Raw genomic sequence first — 25,829 nt, 5'->3', positions numbered from 1 at the left:
CCTACCTGGGCACCTGAGTGCTAGGTGACACTGGGAGTCTACGGCCTGTTGTACCTGAAGACACAGTCCCTAGGTCTGCCTTCTGCTGTTCCCACCTGTTCCATGATAGCCAGATGGACATCCTGGCTGGGCTTCAACTGTGCTACAAGGATGAGGGGCTCTCACAGCATCCATGAGGGCAAAGGGCTGAGGGACCCTGGTCAAGAAGTCTGGAGAGGCCTCCTACCCTTCCTCTTCTGAGCAGGGCAGATCCCTTCCCCCGCCCACCCTAGCCCCAGCGGGCCTCACTGGCATCCTGGAAGTCCACGTCATTGCCACCATAGGCTCCACGTAAACGGTTGGTCATGATCTTGAGTTGCATGATCTGCTGCCGGATGGTCATGTCCGGCTTGGTGATGTCCACTTCCACTTCAGGGTTGTTAATCTGGTTGGCCAGTCCGTCACCCATCACCTCAGGTAGGTACCTGAAAAGGGGTAGTCAGAGCCACAACTCATTACATTAGCTTTTGCAAAGGAGACTAGCCATATAGCATATCGCACCCCTATGACACCTCGAGAGCCAGTGAGCCTCATGCAGGCCCCATGGCCAGGGTCATGTGCTCAATGCTAGGAGCTGGTGAAGGTGTGTGATCCTCCAGCCAGGCTTGCCACGCTCCAGGCCACTCATGGCGTGGCCACTGCTGAGCACCTACCGGCCCTTGGATATTCCATTCCAGCAGAGGTTGTCACTGGCAGGGCTCATGGCCATCTTCTCACTGCACAGTGTCCCCGGGAGGCTGATCCAGAAGTCCTGAACATCTCGGAGCTGGGCCTTGGCCTCAGAGACCTGTTGGATGCCAGTCAGACCAGTGAGAAGCCTGCGGGACAGACTACCTTTGTCCCCTCCCATATAGACATGGGTGTGGTCGCTGAGATGGTTGCACTCACCAGCTTTTCCAGAGAACCTGTCGGGGGTTTCTCTTGTAGGGCCAGTTTGCCACGTCGACGCTTCTCCTCAGGCCCAGAGCCATGGGGATTGACCTTGGGGTTTCCGCAGCCCTGGATGACCTGGGGAGATACCGAAGAGGGGTCTGGAGGGACAGCAGGGTTTCTCAGGCCCAGGTAGGGCCGTATCTGGGACAGACCCTTCAATGCCTGCAGTGTCCCCTCCCCTGCCAAGCCCCCGGCCCCCACACACCTTGGCTGTGAGTATGTCCTTGTTGTCCTGGAGGGCGTTGATGGCCTCCGCCAGCCACATGTGCACACTGCCAATGACATTCTCCGCACCGGATGGCCCCCAGAACTTGTCAGTGATGAGCACCATGGAGTCTGGCAGAGGTGTTAAGATGTATGCACATACATCACGTATGCACGTTAGTGACACACAGTCTCGGCAGCACCAGTCAGAGAGTCACATGAGCTCACATTCAGACTGTACCATCTTACACTCCGGTGCAGCTCAGAGCACTCGTTAAAGAATGGATACCAACACACAGTGCATAGGTTTCCACAAACACACAGGCCCATCTGGTAATCTTGCCGAGTTCGTGTCCATGTATGTCCATGTTAGCTCATGCAGGTGTTGAACATGCATAAATAGCTGCTGGCCCACTGTATGTCTATATAAGCTGATGTATATGTGTGTAGACATGCCTTACACCAGACCCTGAACACATGAACTCTGTGTCTGCATGTGCATGCTTTCATACAGCACAGATGTAATGGCATGCACATATTGACTCATAGTGCCAACATGTATGCATGCTAACTTGCCCCATATCAACAGATGTACAGAGTGATTCATATGTGTTGGCAAGTGTGTATGCCAGCACATGTACATGTAGGTACACCTGCACTTGGTCTGTGCACATCACACAGACTGGTCCACTGTGTGTAGCATACATTTCATGCCAGATTGCACACGTGTAAGTCTATGTACATTGATATTTATCACCTATGTGTTGGTGTCTATGCATGCTGAGGCAGCTATTCTACTATATGCCTTGGGACAATACATTCTGTCCCTCGACCCCTAAACCCCGCCCAGATCAGGCCCTCAAGCCTTTCATTTGGCCCACGCCAGGGACTACTGCCTCCCAGGACCCCTGCATGGTGCTCCCAAGGGCAGGCCAGACAGCCTGGGGGCGGAGCTCACCCAGGAGGTTCCTCCACTCGGCATCTAGGTCGGCCTGGTTGGCAAGGCAGCCTTTGAGCACATTTCGGCAATAGTCAGGACAGGGCCGGGCACCAGGGACTCCCCGACAATGAGCACAGTAAACCAACTTCATGATGGCCCGAGAGCATTCTGGGGCCAGAGGTACCTGGAGAACAAAGGCAGCCTAAGCCCCCCTGCCGTCCTTGTGCTGCAGGTCACCAGCTAGGCCTGAAGAAGTCCCCATGTGAAGGGCTTGGGATGCACGCCAGAACATCCAGGCTCTGCTCTAGCTGGCTGTGGGACTTCGCCTAGCTCAGGCTGTCCCAGGACACTATGGCATCTTGCTGTCACTAGGCTTCACAGCAGATAAGGTAACCAAGTTGGGAGGTGACTTAGTGCACCTAGCTAGAGATGAGGCAGTGCAGTTTAAAGCTGGTGCCCTCCCCATACCCTCTCCCCAGGTGGGCCTGCCATGAGCTGCCTCATGCAGTGAGCTACCGTGCTTGCCTCAGCTTGCTCAAGGCCCAGCTATATCGTTTTCTTGTTTCCCAAGCCCAGCAGTCCACTGGCCCTCTCCATTCTGCCCACAGCTTCATTTAGCTAAGGACACAGGACTGGGCAGCGGATGGACAGGCTTAAGAGTGGACGCTCGTGTGAGGCCCCGCAGTGAGCAGTTGACAATGGGCTGCAGCTGTGAAGCTGAGGGCCAGAAGGCTCAGGGAACAGGGAGGAGTGTAGGGGACACCAAGCACCAAGGGCATAGCACGAGGGGCTCCCAAGGGTCTGCTCAGAGCCCTCGGGCAGTATGTGTACCTGTGCCACCTTCCGGACTACATCACTGGCCACACCCAGGCCCTGCACGAAGGAGCGTGCTGCCACGAAAGCACGGGTGGCCCGCAGGCGCAATTCCCGTGGGGCATCCCCAAATGGCCGCAGCGCCTCTGCCTGCTTGCCCAGGCAGTCCAAGTAGTCATCAGGCAGCAGCAGCTGGGGGTGCAGCTGCTTGAAGAGGCGCTCCAGCAGCCGTGCCCAGAACTCGGCCAGTGTCTCCTCCAGGTGCAGGTTGGCACCACGGTAGTAGAGGCGCAGCTCGGTGTAAAGGTCCCTGAAGGCCCGAGTGTTCTGCGTGTACAGGTCCCCAAAGGCTCCAGGGAAGGCATCCTGCAGTGTACGTTCCGAGTCATTCAGCAGGCGCTGGAAGTGGTCTGTGCACACACAGAGGAGAGGCATGACCTCTTGAGGGGGCTCTGCTTCTCTGCCAGTCTACTCATGGGCTTGGTAGAATACCCCTTGCTCTTCAGAACCTGCTTATATGGTCAATAAAAGCTGGGTAGCATCCTGCAGGGAGTCCCTTGGGCTCTTGGAGACCTCTCTCTCCTCACTAGGGGTGCAGAAATCAGGGGCGCCCTCTGTAGGGATATAGGCCCCTGTGGAGCCGCCAGCTCCTGAGGCCATTCCTGAGTTGGGCCTTAGAAACCAACAGATGCTGAGATGCACATTGCATCCTGGGAGGGGCAGTAGTGGGTGCCCCTTGCTTACCTGCCAACTGCCTTGTCTCTCTCACCACCCCAGCAGTCTCAGTTGCCTCAAGCAACCCTCCTTTTTCTCTTGCTCTCCAGCAAACCCCACCCTGCTGCAAACCAGCACCTCAGATGGACACTTTGTGGTAAGGGTGGAAAGGTGTGAGCACGCGCAGCAGCTTCTAAGGTCCGAGGAGGTTTCACTGCATTCCACATGTCTGACATGGAGCCCTCCCTCTCATGCTGAGTAACAGAGCGTCAGAGTATGCAGAAACCTAGAGGCTCCCTCATATCTCCAGCTGCTATTTCCTGGGGTGTCTGCTGGAGGCTATGGCCCAGCTGTGGTTAGACAGACTCTCAGTGTCGTGCTTTACAGTTTCTATTTTCCCAGCTCCACCCTATGGCAGGGAGCGCATCTTTGCCTGGGCCCTGTATCCCTTTTGGAGACAGTGAATCTCTTTGCTGACAGGTTACCTTTCTAGGAGACTCTTTTAACCCCGAGTACCACACAGTTCCAGTTAAACACGCCATCATCATTTGGGCCGCTGTTCTCTGCCCATATGCAGTGAGACCACATGAGGGGTTCGGAAACAAGTGATGCTAAAAGGCAGCTAACTTGGCCTCTTGAAGTGCACAGGAGTCTTTCTGCCCCTGGCCAAGAGGCAGCCACCTCAGGGCAGGGAGCTGGGAGACCCCAGAAGATACAGGCTAGCCCTCTATAAGTCCTCAGAGGACACAAAGGCACTCCAAGAGCAGCTGTTCCCCTCTGAGAAGGTCCATTCTCCCCAGGGCTCTGACAACTTGGGGTTCATTGTTCCATTCAAACCCGGCAGGAAGAGGGGAACCCTTTGCTTACACTAACCGTCCAAATCATAGTCCCAAGTCCTACCCTACACCTACAAGTTCCCGCCCTCCAGCCCCCACTCACCGTCAATGCCGTGCAGCTGGGTGGCCAGCGTGGCCTGCAGGGCACGGCTGCTGTCATGGAGTGCTGTTTCCAGCTCCATCCGGCTATGGTTGGCCAGGTTCTCTTCCATCTCACTCGTGCAGCAGGTGTAGCCCTGGGGGCAGATCCGCAGGTGCTCGCCTGTGGGGTGGGAAAAGATGGCATGAGGGGGTGAAGTGGGCCGCTGAGATGCGCGTGCCCAAGACACGGCTCCGCTCAGGGTAGGAGCCCTTTGTGAAGGCAGGGACGCGGTAAGGGTAGGGCAAGTCTGGGCTCCTGTGGCTCTGACCTCCAGGGCCCCTGGTAAGATTCAGGTATGGGGTACAACAGGTGTTCTTGAGTTATCAAAGGGCTGAGCCTCGGAACAGGAGTACTATGTGACATATCCCAGCATCTCAGGCACACAAGCAGAGCCGTAGCAGGGCTCCCATAGGGCCAGCTGAGACACTGCCTGGAGAGGGAGGGGCTGCCCAACTTAGGTTGGAAACCTGGCAGATGCCTCAGCCAGGGGAGGAAGAAGGAAAAAATCCCAGCCTCTTCTTGGCCTGCCCCAGTCTCAGAGGCCATCGAGCTTCAGCCAGTCAGCCACCCCTGAGTGACAACAGACAGTGGAGCGCCCAGTGAAGACAGCTCCATGGGGCCAGCGGCTGCATTCTGCAGGACCCCGGGCACCAGTGTGAAGAAAAGCATGCTCCGTGCAGGCACTGGGTCCCAAAGAGGCCACCCAATCCCTGACCTAAGGTTCCCACCCAGCTGGGCATGCTCCCATATTATCCTCGGCTGCCACGTGGGGGTGTCAGCTCCTGGTGGCACTGAAGCAGCACCACTCAAGGCAATGTTGATTCCTACTTGCAAACAGAGGGTTTGCTCTGGACACACAACCAGCCGTGAAGTGTCTACCACGGAGCCCTTACGGCGCACGCTGGGCAGATGCTTCACACTCAAGAGAGTTTCCTGGTATCAGAAGAAACTCTCAAAGGGATGTGTTAACCCTTCTTCTAAGGCCTCGGGGACAATGTTTACAGAGAATGTGAGGCTTGGAGATTAGACTTTGTCCTAATGAACTGAGAGGCTGAGTTATTCAAGACCCAGTGGGCCTGCCCCTGCCCCTGCCCCTGGGCTGTCCCACTCCCTCCTCACAGGTCACATTGCTGTGTCTGAGCCTGAGGAGAGCCCTACAGCCCCCACAGGAACTGGACGGGTCAGACAGAGGAGAGGTAGAGATAGGAGGCCAGCCTTAGGTGGAGGGTCTAGAAAGAGGGTAGGGTCAGCAGGGATTCTAGAAGCTTCCCTCAGCCTGGCATGCTGACCTTGATGTTATAGTTTTAAGGCTGAAACCAGAGAGCCAGTGAGATGCAGTTTTTAGAGCCCGGAGTAGGTGCCAGGGATGGCCCCTGGGTGCCAAAGACCGTCTCGCCTTAACCTTGCTCACCTTGCTTAACCTTGGTTGGTGGAAAGGTAGAAGGATGGGAGAGGTGAGATGCTGAGGACTCAGGGCTGTGATGCTACAAGCTGCCATCAGGGGTGGAGGACTCTGAGGTGAGCCAGAGGAAAGCATACCAAGAAGTGTGTGGGGGCAGAAATCTACCTCGGGAGTGTTCATTATGTGTTGGGGACAGAGGCCTGGCTTCTGTCAATCCTCACCCACCGGATGGGAGTGGGGACCCCGCCTAAGGAATGATTCTGGGGGTGAATTCACCCTTAAGAGACATGATCACATCCTTGTCTTGTGTGAGTGTGGGCTGCAGGATGGACCTGTGTGTGGCCTCTGTGACTTCGACATGACATGGAAGAGACATATTCCCAGGTGTCAAAGCTGCTTGGAGATGTGGGCCTCGGGGGAGGTGTCAGGGGGGAGTACCAGAAGCAAGAAGAGCCAGGATAGGTGACAGCTCTTCACTCCTTTTATACCCCCTCCAGCACCCTGTGGCACTGCAACCTTCAGCTCTGCTCTCTCAGGTCTCAGGCTTGGCCTTGAGGCCCCTCCCCCTGCTTACTGAGGTAGGGGAGCTGTGTTTTATCCCAGAACCCTGTGGGGACTTTCACCCTCACAAGCTGAGTCCCATCTGGTCTCAGGGTCCCCAAAGGCCCACAGAGCAGGGCAGTGGCTGACAGCTGGTAGGAGAACAGAAGGAATTGTATTCTGATTCAAGGGTACTTGGGGGAATCAAGTGAAAAGGGGGCCAGGGATGGGAGGCACATGCTGACTGCCCCTCCCACCGCTCCCCTACCTTGTGCCCTCTGCTTTCTTCCTCCTGTCCAGAGAACCTGCCCCTCACAGAGGCTGTAGGTCCTAGGAGCCAACATGCTATCAAGCACCCAACCTCAAGAAAGGGCTGGGGGGGGGCCCAGACAGCTGGGAGCTACAAGCCTGGGCCCACCCCCCTACCCCTCCCCACCCCCCGCCCCCCAGTCTGCATCTGTTCTAATCCCTTCTTCTAGAACAGGGAGGGCTGGGCACAGTGAGCAGGCCACCTGCCCAATGAGGTGCAGGGCTGAGCACGGGACTTTCCATTTGCTCTGCTCCAGGCCATAGCATCTCGCCTCTCTCTGAGTGAGGGCATTGAAGGGTCACTCCTACAGCCTGAGGAAGGGTCATGGGGAGCACTGTAGAGGAAGATCCATCCCTGACTCCAGCACTGAGCTGGGTGAAGGCTACAGGTGTCAGTATGGGGTTCACCTCGGGCTCAGCTGTGGCAGGGGCATCCAGGGTAAAGGCATGTGGTGTAGGCCTATGATTTCAGGTGAAAAAAAAAAAAAAATCAAGGACCAGGCTGCACACTAGAGCTCTGGCAGGCTAGAGATGGGCATATCCTCACTGGCCCCTCCCACTGTTCCCTCTCCCCTGATTTTCTCCTCCATCTTGGTGGCCCCAGGTGCCACCCCTCACCATACAGATGGGAGAGAGAAGCTGAAACAGGAAGAGGTTAAGTAAGGACACACACTCAAGAAACAGGCACCTGCTTCACTCCACTGCGGGCTCTGGATGTGTGGGACTCATGAGATTATTGGTTAGCCGCTATGAACACACCCCATCCAACGGTCTCCCCTCAAGTCCCTCCCCGCCCCCCCCCAAGCTCTGCCTGGCCACCTCACCCAGCCAGCCCGGTGACCTGCGCTCTTCCAGTTGCCCCAGCACCGCCCCCGTCCCTCCCTCCCTCCTCGGACAAACACGGGAGTGAAGACACGGAGCCAGAGCCCGGGCACCGGCCTGAGGGCCCCGGGCAGGCTGGGCCAGGCTGCCCAGAAGCCCATGCAGGGCAGAGCTGCTTGCTGAAGGGTCAAAGGCAGGAGGGTTCTCGGCTGCCTGCTGAACCCTAGCCCAGCTGAGGCTGGAACCGCAGGTGGCTCTGCAAAGCTCTCCACACGTGCAGAGAAGCGCTGGAGTACCTCCCAAATACCTGCGCCTTCTCTCAGTCCAATCCCCAGCGTGGGGATGGGGGCGGGGGGGGGGAAGGAAAGGAGGTTAACTTCCACCCTAAAGGGATAAGCTCACCAGCAGCTTCCTCCTTCCCAGCGCTGAAGGTGTGAGGGAGCAGCAGTATCGATCCCTCTGATCCCATCCATCTCTATCAACCAGAGTTGATTTCATTTTTCCAGATCTTTCCCTCCTTGGTTTTTAGGGTACTGCCCTCCCCTGGGGCTTCCAGGTTTTATCTGGGGGAGAGGCTGTTTGTTCGTGGCAGGTTTCTCCCACCGTAGTTCCTTTTTCTAAGCCTTGCCCCCCCCCCCAAAACCCAAAGCCTCCTCAATTCCAAGGCTCCTGAATTTTGGGACACCCAGCATGGCACTCCCATTGCAGCAAACCCATGGGCAGCAACCTCTTATTTACCTCTCCCCAGATCTGGCTGCCTGCACGCCCACCCCCACCCCTATTATCCTCCAGAGCAGACAGCAGCCTGTGGCTTCCTACCTTTCAGGGTTACACCCTCCTGCCACCTGCTGACAGCTGCAGCCTCTGCTCCTCCCTGACAGAGATAGCACCCCCTCTTGATCATTGCAGTCACCACAGGGCTTTAGCCAAATCCAGCATCCTGAGGGCATTTCTGATGCTATCCACAGTACTCTCTGACCTGTCCTGCATGCCCCGCCCCCCCACAATGCTCTGAAACCCTCCACCCTTCACAAGAGACTGCGGAGTCATGCCACACTCCCTCCCCTCAAGTCCATCCCTCCAGAAGCTTCCTGTGCTCACTGGATGGACAGACGGTGCAGAATGGAAAACCTGCTTCCCACACCACCCCTAATCAGAGGATAGCTCTCAGCAACCGCAGCTGCCATAGCCAAGGAAGATGCCCCGGCTCCCCTCCCCTCCCCAGGTGCTGTCTCCGAGAGCAGGTCTTTCTGTTGACTGATGCTGGAGAAGTCGACCAGCTCCCAGTGCTCCTGGGTTCTTTTCCAGAGGCAGAGGGTCTCCAGCATGTGACAGCTTGGTGGTATCCAAGAGCCAGGAGCAAATGGCTCAACTTTCTGAGGGCTGCCCAGGCTCCAGGGGCCCTTACTACTGCCTGCCCCTGTTCCCCAACAAACCTGCACCAGTCTAGTCCCCGAGGGTCACACCTGAAGGAAGGCATTTCAACCCCATCTCTGAAATCGGAAAAGCACCAAGCACTACCCTCCCCCTCACTCCAAATATTTCCCACCCTCCTGGATGCTTTCATGACCCCAAACTCCTGTCTCCATTTCACCCAAATGACAACATCACCAAGAAGAGCCTCCATCACGCATGAGGACCCCTAACTGGGGGGGGCATCGGCTGCTGGCACTTCTATGGGCTCCATGGGAGGGGTCATCTCCGGGCAGGCAAGGGCTCCTGCCAGCTGCCTCTCCAGCATCAGGCCAGGCCCAGGCGAACAAAGCCTGGGCGACACCTGCAGCTCCCACCGCTGCCTCCTCCGCAACAGGGATGGCTCTGTGCAGCTGGAGCCGGCAAGCAGGATCTGCAGATGCTGGCGCCTGCTCTGGCGGCGGCGGCTCGGTGAGGAGGGGGCACTGGTGCAGTGGGCGCGGCTGGCACCGAGTGCTGAGCTCTGCGGCAGGCATAGGGGGGCACTTAGAGGGGGGCTGCGGCAAGGAGGAGATGGAGGGAGGGGAGAGAAGGCGATGTGATTGGCAGGGTAGGGGCTTGCCGCAGTGGGCGCGGCAGATGGGGGGAGGAAAGGGTGCGCTAAGGCTGCGGTGGGGGTTGGGGGAAAGGCAGGGGGTTGGGCTCAGGAGAGGAAGGGTGCTGCGGCAGCCAGGTGGGGGTGCAGACAGAGGGATGGGGTTAGGCAGGGATAGTCAGGATGGTGCAGGACAACTTCGGGGAGATGGGGATGGGATGAAGGTGGGAGCGGGAGAGACATTAAGTAGAAACCAGGGCTAGTGACCAAGCTCTTTGATGGGAAGGGAATAAGGCATAGATAGGCTGTGGTTGGGTACAGCTGCTGCGAGAAAATGGAGCTGAAGATAAGAGGTGAAAACATGGGGGGCGGGGGATGCAGGGAGGAATGCTGATGGAGATGGCGGCTAGGAGACTTAGCCTGGCACCAGCTTAGTGGGCACCCTCCTAGCCTTACTTAGAACCCTCTTCCTGGATGGCCGCTCCAGCGGTGTCCCCAGCTGTGGACGCACTCCGGATGGCAAGTGGGATTCCGAGTGCCAGTGAAATGCAGAGCAGCAGGACTCAGCAGCAAAGGCCAAGATGAGGGTAGGGGCTCTGGGCAGCATAGTGGACTCCGCAGCCCAGGCCAGCAGGGCAGCGGCAGTCTCAATGGTGCACACAGCTGAAGGCGGCTCCCTGGGACGCACCTCCTCCCATAGCCTTCAATGGCGTGTCAGCGCCGCCCTCTCCTGTCTCCCTGGAAACAGTAGGCGGCTGCGGACCCCCTCCCCCTCATTTTAGGCCTGCAGTGGGTGTTGTGGATCAGGCCCTTTCTGCCAGTCTCAGGCCAGGGGTAGGGATGGCGTGAAGTGGGTGCTCTGGCTCATTGGCCTCGGCAGGGCACATACTCATGGGCACCTAGGGCTAGCTAGAGAGGACCATGGATGGTGACTGCACTGAGGGGGCCCCTCTCCAGCAGAACACCAGCTCTCCACTGTTTTCTGGGCGCTCAGAGGTCACCACAGTCTCCCAGTCCTAACATCCCTTGCCCTGAGGACCCAATCCCATAAGGCCCTGCCTCCAGTTCTCTGATAAGCGTCTCATCCATACCAACCAAACTAGCCCCAAACTCTTCTCAGGCTACTCTCCTACTCAGTTGACTGCCTCCCCTTTCCAGCGTTTGATTCCAGTTGGGGAAAGCCACCTACTTACACTTCCTACCTGAAATACATAGGTCCCCTCAGCCTTCCTAGTCGCACTGCTGGGGAAATAGGAATCTGCTGGGTGAGCAGCTGCTCAAACAAGGGACTTTGGACCTGGAAGACTCTCAAAAGAAGACCCAATGGCTGCCCTCTAAACTACCTCCTCCCCATTCAGGCCACCTAACCCGTGAATACGGAGTAGGATGTGCCTCCCTGGTGCAAAAGGTTTTGCCCCAGTGTTTATGTCTACCAAGACCATGCCTTGTGACTTGGCTGCAGGGCAGAGCCCACTCAGGGCTTGTGGTTGTTTCACCAACTCAAGGAACCTCAGCCTCGCCTCCTTGTTCATAGCCAATCCCCAGGTGGGGCAGCGTGACGGTTCAGACAGGATATATGTGAAACAGAGGGTTCACGCCATCCGTCCTGGCATTCTACCCTGTTTTCTCGTCTAGTTGGAGAACCAGACCACTTCTGGGCCACAGGGCTGCTGAGGAGCCCTATAGGACAGACTGGTCCTGCTTCCTCAGATGTGTCCACATGGAATAAAGCTACACAGTTCAGGCTCCACCATAGCCCTGTAAATCCCAAACTGGCACATGTGCTAAAGAGATACTACAACCCAGCCAGGATGGAGCCCAAGGCAAAGCACGGGGCCACTGGTTGCCAGCCCAGCTGTTCCTCCTGGCTTGGTAGCCATCCTCCTGGGCATAGCCCCTATCTCCCTGCAAGGCCTGCTCACCTCACCACCCCAGTAAGCTCCACTTCCTTTTTCTCACCTCTCCCCAGCAGCCATGTCAGCTCTCATGTTAAATAAAACATGTGTACATCCAATAGGCAGGGGCACATTTGCCCAGTGTGTACGGTCCTGGAACAAGGCCACCGCTATAACCGACTCACTCCTCCTTCCTCCAAGCAAGTTCAAGAGGCAGGTCAGGCAGGACAAGCATGGCTTCAGGGTTAGAATCACTTCTTCTACACACATTGTCTACCACTGACCTGGTGGCAAATCAACATGCCCAAGGTCACTGGCTGGAAATGGCCATGTGACCAGTGCTGCCTTCCCTAGGTTCCCATCTCAGGGGAATTCCTGGGCGGAAGTCAAAGACTACAGCAGGTGTCAACATGCCCTGCCGAGCTAGGGACAGCTTCCCTAGGCTGGGCTGCCCAGACAGCACCTCTGTTTGCCCAGCAAGGGCATGCGTGTGCTTCTAGCTGTGGTCCCTCCCTTCCCTGCAAGCACAGTTAGAGGAGGGTAGCAGGGAACCAGGGTGCCTGTGCCAGTTGGGTGTTTTGTTTTATTTTTTACATTCATGTGTGTGGTGTGTGTGTGTGTGTGTGTGTGTGTGTGTGTGTGTATACACATGAGCCACAGAGGATAACTTGCAGGAGCTTGTTCTCTCCTGGCAGCAAATGCCCTTTGCTTCTAAGCCATCTCACGCACCCACCCACCAGTTACCCCTGAATCTCAGATAAACAATTCATTAATTTTTCATATAAAAGAAGAAGAGAGTCAAAAGGAGAGAGGGGGAATGAAGGGAGAATATCATATACAGTATGCACAAAACCAAACAGTAAAGACAGGTGTTTGAATGGATAAACAAACTATAACAATAAAATGGAATATTGCAATTCTGAGATGCTATAAGATGGATATCAAGCTCAATGAAAGAAGCCAAGTGAGCTCCCTAGTGCTGTCAAAACCACAAGAGACAGGGAGTGAGATTGTGCATGTCAGAAGCAGGGGGAGAGGTCTGGAGAGTGTGCTAGTTTTGACCTTCAACTTGATACAATCTAGAATCATCTGGGAAGAGAGAGCTCTAGTGAGGAATTATCTAGCTCATGTCTGTGGGATCCAGTCCACTATAGGCAGCACCATCCCCTAGGCTAGGCTCCGCCCTGGGTAAGAGTGAAGAAGGCTAACTGACAGCAAACAAGCCATCAGCATAGGTGCATTTGCATTTCTCAGCTCTTTACTGTGGCTGTGCTGTGTCCATATGTCTCAAGTTCCTGCTTCTGATTTTCCTGTACTGTACCCTGGAAATTAAAGTCAAACAAACCCATTACTTCCCTTAGTTGCTTTTGGTCAGGGTGTGTGTGTGTGTGTGTGTGTGTGTGTGTGTGTGTGTGTGTGTGTGTGTGTGTGTGTGTGTAACAACAGCAACAAAATAAAGCTAGAACAGGGGATTAGCGTTTAATGGGGACAAAGGTTCAGTTGGTAACTGCATACTATGCTGGGCAGCCAGTCATTGTCTCCCCATGGAGGTGGGCTGCCTTTTCATGGCTGTATCTTGCAGTCCTTGGTGGAGTGTGCTGGACAGTTTTATATCAACTTGACACAAGCTAGTTATCAAAAAGGAGGGAGCCTCAACTGAGAAAATGCCTCCATAAGATCCATTGGTAAAGCATCTTCCTAATTAGTGATTGATGGGGGAGGGCTTCTCGTGGGTGAGGCCACCCCTGGGCTGGTTGGTGGTCCTGGGTTCTGTAAGGAAGCAGGCTGAGCAAGCTATGAGGGAGCGAGGCAGTAAGCAGCACCCCTCTGTGGCCTCTGCATCAGCTCCTGCCTCCAGGGTCCTGCCCTGTTTGAGTTCCTGTCCTGACCTCCTTCAATGAACAGAGAAATAGAACTGTAAGCAGAACAAACTCTTTCCTTCCCAATTTGCTTTTTGGTCATGGTGTTTCTCTGCAGCAACAGAAACCCTAACTAAGACATGGGGTGTGGCCTAACTGAAGTCATTGTCACCGGTGGACATCTGCCCACAGGCACACAGTTCAGAGGAGATGACTGAGGTTCCCAGAAGTGACTCACTCACATCAGACCCTGGGCCCAGGTTTGGCTGATATGAGAGACGCAGATGAACCCTTACCTGCAAAACCAGGGGGCTCAGTGGGTTTTGCCGGAGTCAGATGTTGCCACTGCACTAAAGTTCCTGTCTAGTCCTGGCCAAGTTTTCTGAGAATGAAGCCTCAGACTGCTGGCAAGTGCCTGCTAAGGCCCTGTTGGAGAACCACTTTTCCTATTACTGGCGAAAGTCTCACAACCCATTACAGAAAGGCCCCTCTCAGCCCCACCAAGCACTTCTGGGACCACTCTCCGCCTCAACTCACTTCTTAGGGATGCTCACATAGCTGTCCTGAGGTGGTGTCTTGTCCTCCCTGTCCCCCCCAGTATGCACTCAGGCTCAGCCTCCGGCACTGACTGCTGGCAGACAGAGGGACTAAGGGATCCAGTGATACTGATCCACATGGGTGGGGCTCTGGGCAGGCAGCTTGGCTCCCTGGAGGCTGAAGAAAGGAGCCAGCACTTACCCAAGGGAGCATCAGCTCTGGGTAGGGGCGTGGGATCCAATACAGAGATGCTGTCACCAGCAGATGCTGGCTGCTACCTGCACAGGCTTGGCAAGAAGCTGGTCCCGTGATACCCTCCTGTTCCCTCCTGCCTTCCTGAGACCTGTGATGTTCCCTGGCCCCTCCTCCTCTTGGCTTCCTTCCTAAAAGTCAGCTCCCATTTTTCAACAGTGGCCCTGAGAGTGATTGGGGACGTGCCATCCACACAGCCCTGTCTTCACTACTGCTGGGTCCTGGGGACACTGCCCTCCTTGCGATTCTTGGCTTTCCATGAGAGGCCCTCAGGAGGGAGCACTGTGGGCTGCTGACGAAGGTCTCTCTCCTGCAGTCAGGACCTCCCTGCTCTGTGGCTCCTCAGCCTCCCCAGATCCTGGCCTTCTCTCTCTCTCCTGAGGGTCTCTCCCTCTCAGCTTGTCTGGAAGAAACAGCACTGTGGAGGAACAGGCCTTCCTCACGAGCTCCTCTGAAAAGGCACAGAACAAATACGGAGGCACAGCTGTCTGCCCTCGGTCACACAGCCAACCTTGAACCCAGATGGGTTAGCTGGGTCCAACAGACCAGGCTTGGATTCTGAGGGGATGTTCTTGGTGCTAGGATAATGGCCACTGAGCAGGTTACTTTCCTTAAGAGGAGGTTCTCAGCCAAGGGTGTGGCTGTCTCCAACAGCCCAGGCAAACATTCTTTCAGAGCCCAGTGTCACTGAGCCGTTGTTGCACACAGCACCAACAGCCTGAGAGCATGCCTTCCCCTGTTTCCACACAGCACAGCTCAGATGCCATCACACTGACCCTAGACTGTCCACTCTGCCAAACAGAAGCTGTGGAGGCTGTATCCTGACACTCAGAATGGACTGTGTCTGCCAGGCAGCTCAGGGAGCCCCACTCCAAGGAGGAGACACACAGGCTGTTAGGCACCCCACACTGGAGTCACAGAGCTGACCTCTGGCCCTGCCCTGCTTTGGAGTGGCCCTGCCACTACATTCTCAGCCACTGGCGGAACCATCACCTATGTGTTGGTTAATTTATCAATTTGGTAGGGTTTAGGATCCTCTAGAAGATAAACTTCTTGGCTTGTCAGAGGAAGTTTCTAGATCGGGCACAAATGGGAAGGCCCACTCGACATGTGTAGGACCATCTCGTGGGCTGCAGTCTACTTATAAAGAAGGAAAAGGGGTCTAGGGACGTAGCTCAGTGGTAGAACACTTGCCTAGCATACACAGGCTGTGTATGCTGGCTTTGATCTGCCCTGGCTAGTTTTTTTTTTTTTTAAGATTTATTTATTTATTATGTATATAGTGCACATCAGATCTCATTACAGATGGCTGTGAGCCACCATGTGGTTGCTGGGAATTGAACTGAGGAATTCTGGAGGGAAGTCAGTGCTCTTTCCTTCCCAAGTCGGTTCGTGGTGTTTAATAACAGCAACGACCTAAGGCAGATTCCCCAGCATGGCAAGAAAACAGAAAGCAAGCTGAGCACCAGCCATTTACTGTCTGCTTCTTGGCTGTGGATGTAACGCGGCCAGCTGCCTCCGGCTCCTCCCACCATCCCGATGGGCTGCATCCTTGAACTGTAAGCCAAAATAAATGCTTCTTCCCTTAAATTGCCTTGTCAGGTATATGGTGGCCGCAGCCCTGTGCAGCCTAGGGTTGGGTCATTCAGGCAGGTGTGCGGCTGTCAGCCTCAGTGCTCCCGAGCACTCCCCATTTCCCAGCACATTCTTTTCCTCATGGTTCTGGGGACAAGATCCACGGCCTTGCATGTGCTGGGTTAGAGCTCCACCACTGAGCCACACTTACTTACAGCCCCCTCCTTGCACGTATGTATGTATGTATGTATGTATGTATGTATGTATGTATATATATATACATATATATATGTATGTATGTACCTATATATGCCCATGTAATGTGTATGTGCGTCCTGCTCGTGTGGAAGTCAAAGGACAACTTTGTGCAGGCAGTTCTTTCTTTTTACTTTTACATAGGTTTTGGGGGATCAAACAGGTCCTTCAGGCTTATACAGCAAACATATTTATCTGCTGAGCCATCATAGTGGTCTCCTAGCACCCCATAACCCTTTATTTATTTTATTTTATTTATTTTTTTATTTTTTGTCTTTGAGACAGGGTTTCTCTGTGTAGTCTTGGCTGTCCTGGACTCACTTTGTAGACTAGGCTGGCCTCGAACTCACATAGATCCTCCTGCCTCTGCCTCTCTGAGTGCTGGGACTACAGTCATGCGCCACCGTGCCCAGCTCAATCCTATACTTTTAAATGATGTGAGCAACACTTGGTTGTGGGCCAAGTAAGGCCATGCTCAGAGGGAGACTGCCGCCTGCCTGCCTTCACTGACCCTATCAGCTGTACAGCCTGGAGAACCCCCCTCAGCACCAAGAACAGCACCCAGCACACAGTAGGTGCTCCAGCACTGTCCCTCCCATACCTCCTCACTGTCCAGGCTGGTGATCGCAGTCATTTCTCAGCCCAACCCTTGTCACAGATTAGCGCTGCCTGGCCAGGCTTGCCACCCAGCTGGACTCCGGCTCCGTTCTGGGCCCTAGTGCCATCTGGTGGAGGCTGTCACCTCCTCAGGACTGACTGTAGTTCTGAAGCACGGAATGAGAGGACCGTGGAGGACACCCAGGGCTCCTCTTTAACCTGAGGAGCCGGCCTCTATTTCCCGCAAGACTCAGTAAGCATGTGAGACTGTTACAGAACACAGTAGTGCACCTTTCCCCGTGGGCACACTATGTTGTGAGACCTGACAGCTGGCTTAGTGCCCACTGGAGTTTCCAACTTGTGATAGGCATGCCACCTTCCAAATTATCTGCTACAAAAGAGTAAAGGAACATGAAAACATTGGTGGTTTCTACACCGGCCAAGTCTCAGGTCCTCCTGTTGACAGTCTGGCTGGGGGTCAGTCTCCCTACCCACATCCCTGAACTCTGAGGTCCACTTGTGCTCCTGTAAGGACCCCTGGCTTGCTATTCCCCGTTTACAGCCTATTTGTCACCCTTCTGGATTTGAGTCCACTTCTGCTCCCCACCACAAGTTCCCCATGACCTGTGGGCTTATGACTCCCACTCAAGAGCTTCTGTTGGTGTTTGTGGGAGTTCCTACCAACTCCTGGGGAAGCATGCTAAGCACGCAACCCACTGACTGCTAGGAACAGTGCACTGCTGAGGGTCCAGGCAGTGGATCCTGGTTAGGAGAGCATCACCTCACTCGTGGACGGGTGTGCCCAGGGTGTCTCATGTGTGGCCACCAGCCCAGAGCTCTATTGCACACATACTGGATGAGATGTGCCAATCTGGGGTCCGAGGATACCAGGATGTACAGTCCTGGGTACTGATACAACAAGAGTGTGGGAGAGGCAAAAGTTAGAAGTGGTGAATTAATAGTAGGAATTTTGGTGATTTACTAAGAATTACAGTGAATTAACTAAGAGCCTCACCCTTCGAGATAACTGTGTCGTCCAGTGTGTCCCGAGCTCCATGACAACCACAGACGTGTAAACGCCTGAGCCAACCCCGGCAGCAGGTGGCATCAGCTTTCTCCCCAGAGACTGGCAGATGGTCATAAGTAAGTGGGATGTATTCCCTGTAGCCCCCAGAGCCTCTTGCGGGCACTTGCGGCCATGATGCTTGAGGACACACCTCAAACGTCTTTATAGGTCACCATGGGGATGGATTCAGAGGACCACAGGTAGCCAGACATGACAGGAGGGATGGCCACCCACAGATCACAGCCACGGATATGCTCGACAGCTGTCCTGGGGGGGGGGCGGGGCGGGTTGGGAATACTTCTGAAGGTGTATCTGAGGTGACAGTAAGCCAGGACAGCTTACGGGGAGGTGGGGACCTGTTCAAGGCCTCATCAGCACCCTCCCGTCCCACATCTGGTAGTGTTGCAAGCCAAACACACCGACCTCACTATACACCAGTGGGTGTAGCTGCATTTTGTATGCTGGGGACCCCAACTAAATTTCCCATTAGATCTTAAATGTGTTGAGTCAGGGACTAAAGGGGGGAAAAAAAAAGTCTTCCAGACTGGACAGCTTTCTGCTGTCCTTCAGGAGGCGGAAGGCCAGCTTGGCTCAGACATCTGTGACTAGAGAAAGGCCAGCTCTGACCTTAAGAGAGCTACCTGGGTGTGGCCAGCTGAGATGGAGGCGAGCTTGTACCATTGTCCACTCAGCCAGCTGGCCAAGTGGTGTGTCCTCACATGACCCCTGAGGATCCATGCTACAGCCTCCTGATCCGATCCTTTCAGTGCAGGCTTCTGATGCCTTAGCGCTTTGTTCCTTCTTGTACCTGAGGGAGTCTGTGGCTTGCAAACTAGATCTCCACCCCACGATCTCACACCCTTGTGGCGTGGGCACTATTTTCAGCACCTATGAGACAGGCCTACTTGAAGGTCTCCTATTTCAAATAAGGCACTTGTGAGTGCCCAGGTTAGTACCATCGGCTGGTACCCCACCCATGCACTTGCCAAATCTGGGCTGGGATAGTGACTTACTCTGAATATAAGTGGGAACTAGATAGGGTAGAAGGCCTCCGGTGAGGCTAGGCTCTGGGCTCAGTCTCTGGGACTCTGCCTGCTAAAGAGTGCCCACTCTGCCAGATCTCAGAAGCATTTATCTCTTGGGCATCTTGTAGCGTTTCCTTTCTGAGCCCTTGCATTGGCCAGAAGCCAACTAGGCTCGCCTCATCCACCTGTAATGCCCACACAAAGACACAACAGGCTGACCTTCTGGCACTGGCCTCTAGGTTCAGTCCGCAGAGGGCTTACTCTCTTGTCTGTTTTGCTCTCTGTCATGGCCCTTGCCTCTCAGGGTGGGTGGGTGGGTGGGGGAGGCTGGGCAGGTGGCCAGGGAGCAAGATTGATGGAGCCCCCAGGGGCTGCCCTGTCACCTGGCCAAGTCTTCCTCAGAATCTAGGGAGCATTCTGTACAAGTGAGCAGCGGCCTGTTTGGCTGGCCCTTGCCCCTGGGGAGGTGGCCTGCTTGGCATGCTGTGGGGCTCCCCAGCAGACTCAGCCTGTCTCGCTCACTGCTCCTCTACTGTCCTCCAAGACTCTCTCTCCAAGGGTTGAGCCTCCCATCTGGCTTGAGTCTTCTGCTCGCAAGTGGCCTGTCTGAGGTACCACTGGTGCCACTGGCTGCCAGCCACGGATCTTCAGGCTACGACCTCACTGCCTGCCCACCCTGGGCAGTTGTGTGACATAGCGCAGAGATGCGTCCCTGGGCTAGCAGTTACAGTTCTGGCCACGGACGGCGTAGTGTCAGGCCTGGAATATCGGCAAGAGAACCCTGACCTGCCACCTGGACGTGGAAGGAAGGTCCTTCCGGGAGGCAGGGGCAGCCATGGGGAGAAGCTCTGCTGAGAGGGCTTCATGCGGGCAGAAGCAAGGGGCGGGTGAGGGAGAGGTGTGACAGAAAACACGGAACCCAGGATTTCTGCAGCCAGACGGGAAATGCCGGACAAGCGCCGAGAATGAGATGTAGATATCACAGTGTCTTTGTTGAGCCAAGTCTCCAAAACCTGTATATTCAAGTATGACTCCCTCACCCAGACTCACGGATGTAATTTTTACTTGGCTGTGAGATCTCTGCAGACATTAACTATTAAGAGCATGCGAGTGGGCCCTAGCCCAAGACAACTAGTGTTTTTTATTAGAAGTTTAGAGACAGATATATGGGAGAAGCGATGCAGAGATGATGGTCTGGGTTTACAAGCTAGGGACAGCAGCGAATCTCGGGATGCTGGGAGAGGCTGGGCTCACAGTCTCCCACAGGTGCAGCAAGGGAGGACCCTGCCTGCTGCCTGCGCTCAGGCTCCCAGCGCCCCAAACCGTGAAGCAATAAACTAAAATCTTCCTGTTCACTATGCTTTGGAACGGCGGCTCTGAGAAGTGGAAATGCTGGCAAATTCCAGGGTTGGTCCCCTACACGACATAAAGGAAGACCTTGGAGTTTTCAGCACACGAATGGACCTAAGACCAGGTGAGAGTCAAAGCAGGGGTGTATGTGCCTGCTGGGGAACACTGGGGACAACAGTGATAGAGGTGGCCCTGGGTGGGCACAGGAGGGGCTGCCCTAGGAGGCAGGGGTCACGTGACAGGGCAATGAGAAGGCAGTGGGAGGGCATAGGCAGAGGAAGAGATGAGGTCAGCTGGTTTCTAAGGGGGTCACCAAGGATTCTTGTCACATAATGGAGTGGCTTCCTTGGCATGGGGGGCGCTGATGGAAAAGAACCAAGAGATCTAGGCACCCTCATCTCACCTACTCCTGGCTGCCCTGTGCTCTCACCCACAACAGCCTTTCCATGGTGTCGGGGTGGAGCTGAGGCCAAGGAAAAGAGAGAGGACCATATCAACCCAGGGGACCATGCCTCAACAATCTCATACAGGAGAATTCCAGCAATACAGGTGCCTGCCCAGGCCTGCTCTCACACACCACCAGAAAGGGCTGACAGCAGAACATCAGCCAGGTGCTTGGGTTCCAGCAGGAGGCAGAAGCTTGAAGCTACCAAAGGACACGAGTGACATCCTGCATCAGATGACTGTGCCCACAGCCAGGTTAGGTCAGGGCTGGACAGAGGCTCTAAGCTTGGTGTGTGTGTGTGTGTATGTGTGTGTGTGTGTGTGTGTGTGTATGTGTGTGTCATCAGCCTAGGTTCTGACTTAAGAACGACCCAGTCTTGCTTAAGGAAGAATTCTTTCCCCGCCCACCTCTTACCCCATGGGTGACAGTTGTGCTACAGGAACACAGCACAGCCATAACAACAACAGCATAAGTGAAGGCCTGTTCGCATGCTGACTGAAGCTACCTGCTGCTCGGCATGCATGACAGTACATCGCCAGTGCTTTGGGGGTGGGCGGGCACTTCCGAAGCCAAGGAGACTCACCTGAGGCGTGCACAAACCGTCGTTTAGGACCGCTATCATTGGCGGGCCCACCTGCCACACTCCTTGGCTTGCCCTGTGTTCAGGGCATCTGCCTGTCTACTACTCTTTTGGGACTTGGCTCATGAAGATCAGCTTGCCTCTGCCGGTCACTGGCTGACAAGAAACATAGCCGGGAGACCTCTGTGTCCACTCCGGGTCACCTGTGTCACGTGCTTTGAGCCTGAGAAGGGTCATCGTTCTGGTCTGTGTAGTGTCAGTTTAAGGACTTTCTAGGACCCCCGAGAAGGAGCCAAAGGCAGAGTAAAGAGAGCAGCTGTGAGGCCCTACCAGGCCTCCATTGCAAAATCCTACTTGAGTTCTCCAAGCTGAGACGGCATGAGGCTTCCAGAACACAGAGCCTGGAAAAGGAGGTCTGCTCCGGCTTTTCCGAGATATAGCTGCCAGTACAGGTTTTGGGATTAGCCAGACAGTGCCCTAAGAAAGCCAGGCATGTGGCCTCCTTGGCATTGATGTCCTCTTCTAGCCAGTGTTTTACATGGCCCCTCTCTCTCATGCGTGAGTTGTAAAAAAAAAAAAGCCTCTATGGACACTCTCAGCGGATGGACACCATCGCTTTGGGCGGGCAGTGTGCGCTGACGCTGCAGAAAGCCTCTGGAGCCCAAGATGGGAAGTTTCCATGGAGACACAGGATGGCCTGTCCAGCACGAGAGCCTCGGTGCTACAGCAAAGGCCCAGGCCATTGCATCACACAGACGGCCCTGCTGGAGCACAGCTCCCTTGGGCACACAGAAGCCCAAGCGTTGCGCTGGGGATGATGAAAGCCAAGCTCCTAGTGCCATTCCGGGGTGTGAGGACCACCTCGGGCTTCATGCTCAGCCACACAGGGGGCGTCTCTCTCTGGGAGGAACAAGGCGCACAGAAACTTGTGGTGCAGGGTGGGGGAATGTGGCAGTGACTTCCGGGAGCCGCAGACCTCAACTGAGGGATGGACTCTGTTGGGTTCTGGAGAAAGTCAGACAACTCTTTCTAAGAGGCGGGAATGGCACCCGGGCCCAGGCACCTCAGATTCTGAACCATTGCACAGAAGGCCCGAGCCCACATAGAGACCTAGAGTCCTGTTGGGGGGTGGGTACTCAGTGTGGGTTTTGGGTGTGAGGTGCCCACCCTGGCTGGCAGGCAGGCAGGCAGGCAGGAACATTGTGACTCTGGGGCACAGGAGAAGCTCGGCAGTTCTCAGATCTTCTGATGCCCAGTCCCCGCTTCTGCCCAGGCTGGAGACCCTAAGGAAGGCTGTGTTGAGACCGTTTTCACCCTCCACTTCATGCTGCACTACAGCTGCTGGGAGGCATGTGTCGTGATCTGCCATTGTTCACTGAGAACCTACTTGGGGCTAGTGGCCTGGATAGGCTCTGTGATGACAACCTAGACCAGGCAGGGGTAGTCTCTGACCCTGGAGTCCAAAGTGAACACTCCGAGACAGAACTAACCACATGGGGCACACTTAGTAACACTCGTGGCCCAGAGCAGTTCTGCAAGCCAAGAGAGACTTGCTTGGCCATGTCTGTGGTTCATCAGTGGGCTCCTAGCAATTTCACCCAGACCTTGCTCCCTTGCTGGGCCCTGGCATAGAGGGAGGGCACCACCATAGTGGCTGCCTCCCCAGGCTGCTTCTTGTCTATGGAATGGGACAGCTGTCATCACTGTCCCTTGGTCAGGCCATCTAGAAAACCAAAAAGTGCCTTCAATGAGGGAGCCAGCTCCTCTGATACAGTGCTGTTTGATAAAAAGGCAAGTCTACTGCTAGCCACTGCTGTTTCTGGTCCCCAAGATGGGAGCAGAAAAAGCCACCGTGCTCTCTCCCAACCACACACTGACTCCAGTAGAACAGCAGGCACTATCACTTGGGGGATCCTCACACTCATTAGAAGAGAGGCTTCTTTGGAGCTCAGGACAGGACTGTAGGAAAGGGATTGAATAAGAAATTAGAGCTCCAGGGAGGACTGTGCCATTAGAGGCCACCAGAGGGCGCCTGGTCCTTAGAGTCCAGGTCTGGTGGCACAGAACCAGACAAGACCCTGAGCTTGGCTGCCCCTTGAGCTGCTGCTATCCTGGGAGGTCACCCTGCTCCTCTCAGTCCATGTGCTAATACTGTCTTCAGTGCCCTAGGGCTTGTAGATACTCTCCTACTCTGAAGGCTGTGAGGTGCAGGCCGGGCCGTTTCAGGGAAGCGTGGCACCAGCTCTGAGGAGCACAAATAGGCAAGGTAGAAGAACACGGGCCTTGCATGCCAATAAGTAGGGTGACCCTGAACAAACATTGTGCCCCAACTGGTATGACTGCTATAATTCTGCAGGGTACACACACACACACACACACACACACACACACACACACACACCCCAGCCAGACTGACAGTATCAGAGGCTATCACAGACATCAAAGCATTTTGCTTGTCTGGAGTTCCTAATCCCCCAGCCTCAGGACAGACAGTAAGACCTAGGCCCTTTGGGAGGGCCAATTACCTCTGCTTCTTTATTTTGCCCTCTCAGTGCCCTTGTCACTGCCTACTCTGCTAGTCCCTGCCTACATGGGCCCAGTAACTGTGGGTGGGTACAAGCTCAAGACAGTTCCCAAGAAGGCATCAGGATAGGTAGGCCTAGCCATGCCAAGGGGAGCTGTAGGCTAGAAGGCCTGAAGCTGGTGTGTGTGTGTGTGTGTGTGTGTGTGTGCGCGTGCGTGTGTGTGTACACGCGCACGCTGGAGTCTGGCAGGGTTAAGAGATATACAAGGATGTCATGGGCATAAGTTCCTATTTACTTGTGTTTGGAAGAGGGCAGAAAGTGAACAGGGCACCTTCTGCAGCCAGGCACCAGGGTGGACAGTGCTCAGAGGAGTTCAGGAGGTGGCCTTGACAATGACAGGGCTGCCTGTAGAGAGAGGCATAGAAAGGCCTGTACTGGGGAGCACTTGAGAGGGAGAGAGTCAAGAGACTCAGGCCAAGCAAGGTGTCTGTGGGTTCCTGTCTTGTCCCAGGGACAGGGACTCCAAGGCCTGGTAACTTACTACCACTCCTAAGCAAGGTTAGGCCACAGGCCATGCCCTCTGAGTGATCCTGTCACTTTGCTCATTCAGTCTCTAAGGCACCAGTTGAGTTTGCCCTCTGGTCTGCAAGCCCCCTCAGCAGCAGCAGGAAGTCCCTCTTCACCAAGGCCCTGGTGTTACACTTATCCAGAAAAACTCCACATACATTTTCGGGCGAAGCCTGGGGCTTGGGAGGTTCTTAGGACACTGCACCCTCTCTACAAGCTCATAAAGATTCGGTTCCCAGAGCTCCCGAGGCAGCAGGGAAGGGAAGGGGAAGAGAAGGGAGGGGAAGGATTGCTCTCAGCAGCTGCAGGGCCGAGGCCGCCGCCAGGAGGGCCGCTCTTCTTACAAAGAGATGACAAGGCCCCTGGGCGGGATCCAAGACGCCGACCACCTGCAGCTGGGCTCGCAGCTCCAGGCGGGCCCCAAGCGCCGGGTCCGACCACGAGAGCTCTAGGGCCGGGGCGCTGGCGGGCATAAGTTCCTGGGCAGGAATCCCCGCGAGCCCTGGGGTCGACTGAAGCGCACAGCGGGCACACAATTCCTTGGAAGCCAGGCTTGAAGGATAAGATCTGCCCATAAATCCCACTTAGGCTGCTCCTGCTGTGACCCGCGTGAATTCCTAAACACAACCCTTGACGCCGGAGGGAGAGGTCCGCATAGAGAAGTTCTTAACCCGCTGCCACCGGGATCTGCATCCCAACAGATCGCCCCTGAGCTACCGCTTGCTTCGCCGCAAGGACGACAGGCACGCTGTCCCGGAGCTGGGATTGTCGCCCCGCCGGCACACTGGGCCAGGCTAGGGGCCGAAAACACCTAGCTCTAGCCCTGACCCAAAAGGAGCGCACTGCGCCTGGGTCCAGTAGAATTCCCTAGCCGCGCCAGAACAGCGCTTTGGGAAAGGGACCCCAGCGCATAGTGACTGCGAACTGGGAAGCAACAGAGCGGATCGGGAGCTCGGAGGCGAGGGCCGCGGGGTACAGACCAGTTGAGGCTCAGGAGGCCACTCCAAGTCTAGGCGGCGGGTTCTGGCGCCCGGGGCTAGCTGCGGCGCGGGTAAAGACCCAGAGCAGATCTCCGGAGTACTGGGGTCCGGTGCCCCCGGACGCAGCTCCCTCACTCACCCGAGATCTCTGCCTGGGGCACGTCGCTCAGGCTAAAGCCCTTAGCCCCGTAGATCTGGCGGACTTCGCTGCAGCTCCGGCTCTTGCTGGCGGGGTCCCCGCGGGCGCAGGCGACCAGCGCGGTGGCCGCGCACAACAGCCACCAGCCTCGGGCCCGGAGCTCCATGGCGGGGCCCGCGGCTCTCTGGCCGCCCTCCACCCTTGGTCCCGGCCGGCCCGCTCAGCCCAGTCTGCGAAGGGCAGAGCCAAGGTCCCAGCGCGCGCGGCTCGTGGTCCAGAGGCGGCGGCGGCCGAGGAGGCGGAGACAACAAAAGCCGGCTGCGGCTGCGGCGCGGGACGCGAGGCGCGAGGCGCGAGGTCCGGCCGCTCAGTCGGGCCGCCCAGAGCGCGGCGGGCGAACGCGCAGTCCCGGCTCGGCGCCTCCCCCGCCGCCCGCCCGGCCTCAAGGCGGCCGCCGAGAGGGGCAGGGAGGGGCGGGGA

General features: G+C 55.8%; 1 protein-coding gene across 1 annotated transcript in view; it reads right to left on the bottom strand.

Annotated features, from left to right (window-relative positions):
- GPC1 (glypican 1) overlaps window positions 1-25,829 on the bottom strand; it is a 27,677-nt gene extending 1,848 nt beyond the window's left edge. The window contains exons 1-8 of the mRNA XM_084780266.1: window positions 25,350-25,829; window positions 4,583-4,741; window positions 2,948-3,339; window positions 2,135-2,300; window positions 1,178-1,308; window positions 928-1,047; window positions 693-826; window positions 289-464 (exon numbers count right to left, since the gene is read on the bottom strand). Of these exons, the coding sequence (XP_084636392.1) occupies window positions 289-464; window positions 693-826; window positions 928-1,047; window positions 1,178-1,308; window positions 2,135-2,300; window positions 2,948-3,339; window positions 4,583-4,741; window positions 25,350-25,515 (1,444 nt within the window). The 5' untranslated portion in view covers window positions 25,516-25,829. The remainder of the gene's footprint in view (window positions 1-288; window positions 465-692; window positions 827-927; window positions 1,048-1,177; window positions 1,309-2,134; window positions 2,301-2,947; window positions 3,340-4,582; window positions 4,742-25,349) is intronic.

Source organism: Acomys minous (assembly GCF_964271855.1).
Source record: "Acomys minous genome assembly, chromosome: 4".
In the NCBI taxonomy this organism is placed as follows: domain Eukaryota; kingdom Metazoa; phylum Chordata; class Mammalia; order Rodentia; family Muridae; genus Acomys; species Acomys minous.
This window is presented reverse-complemented; position numbering and strand designations above follow the sequence as displayed.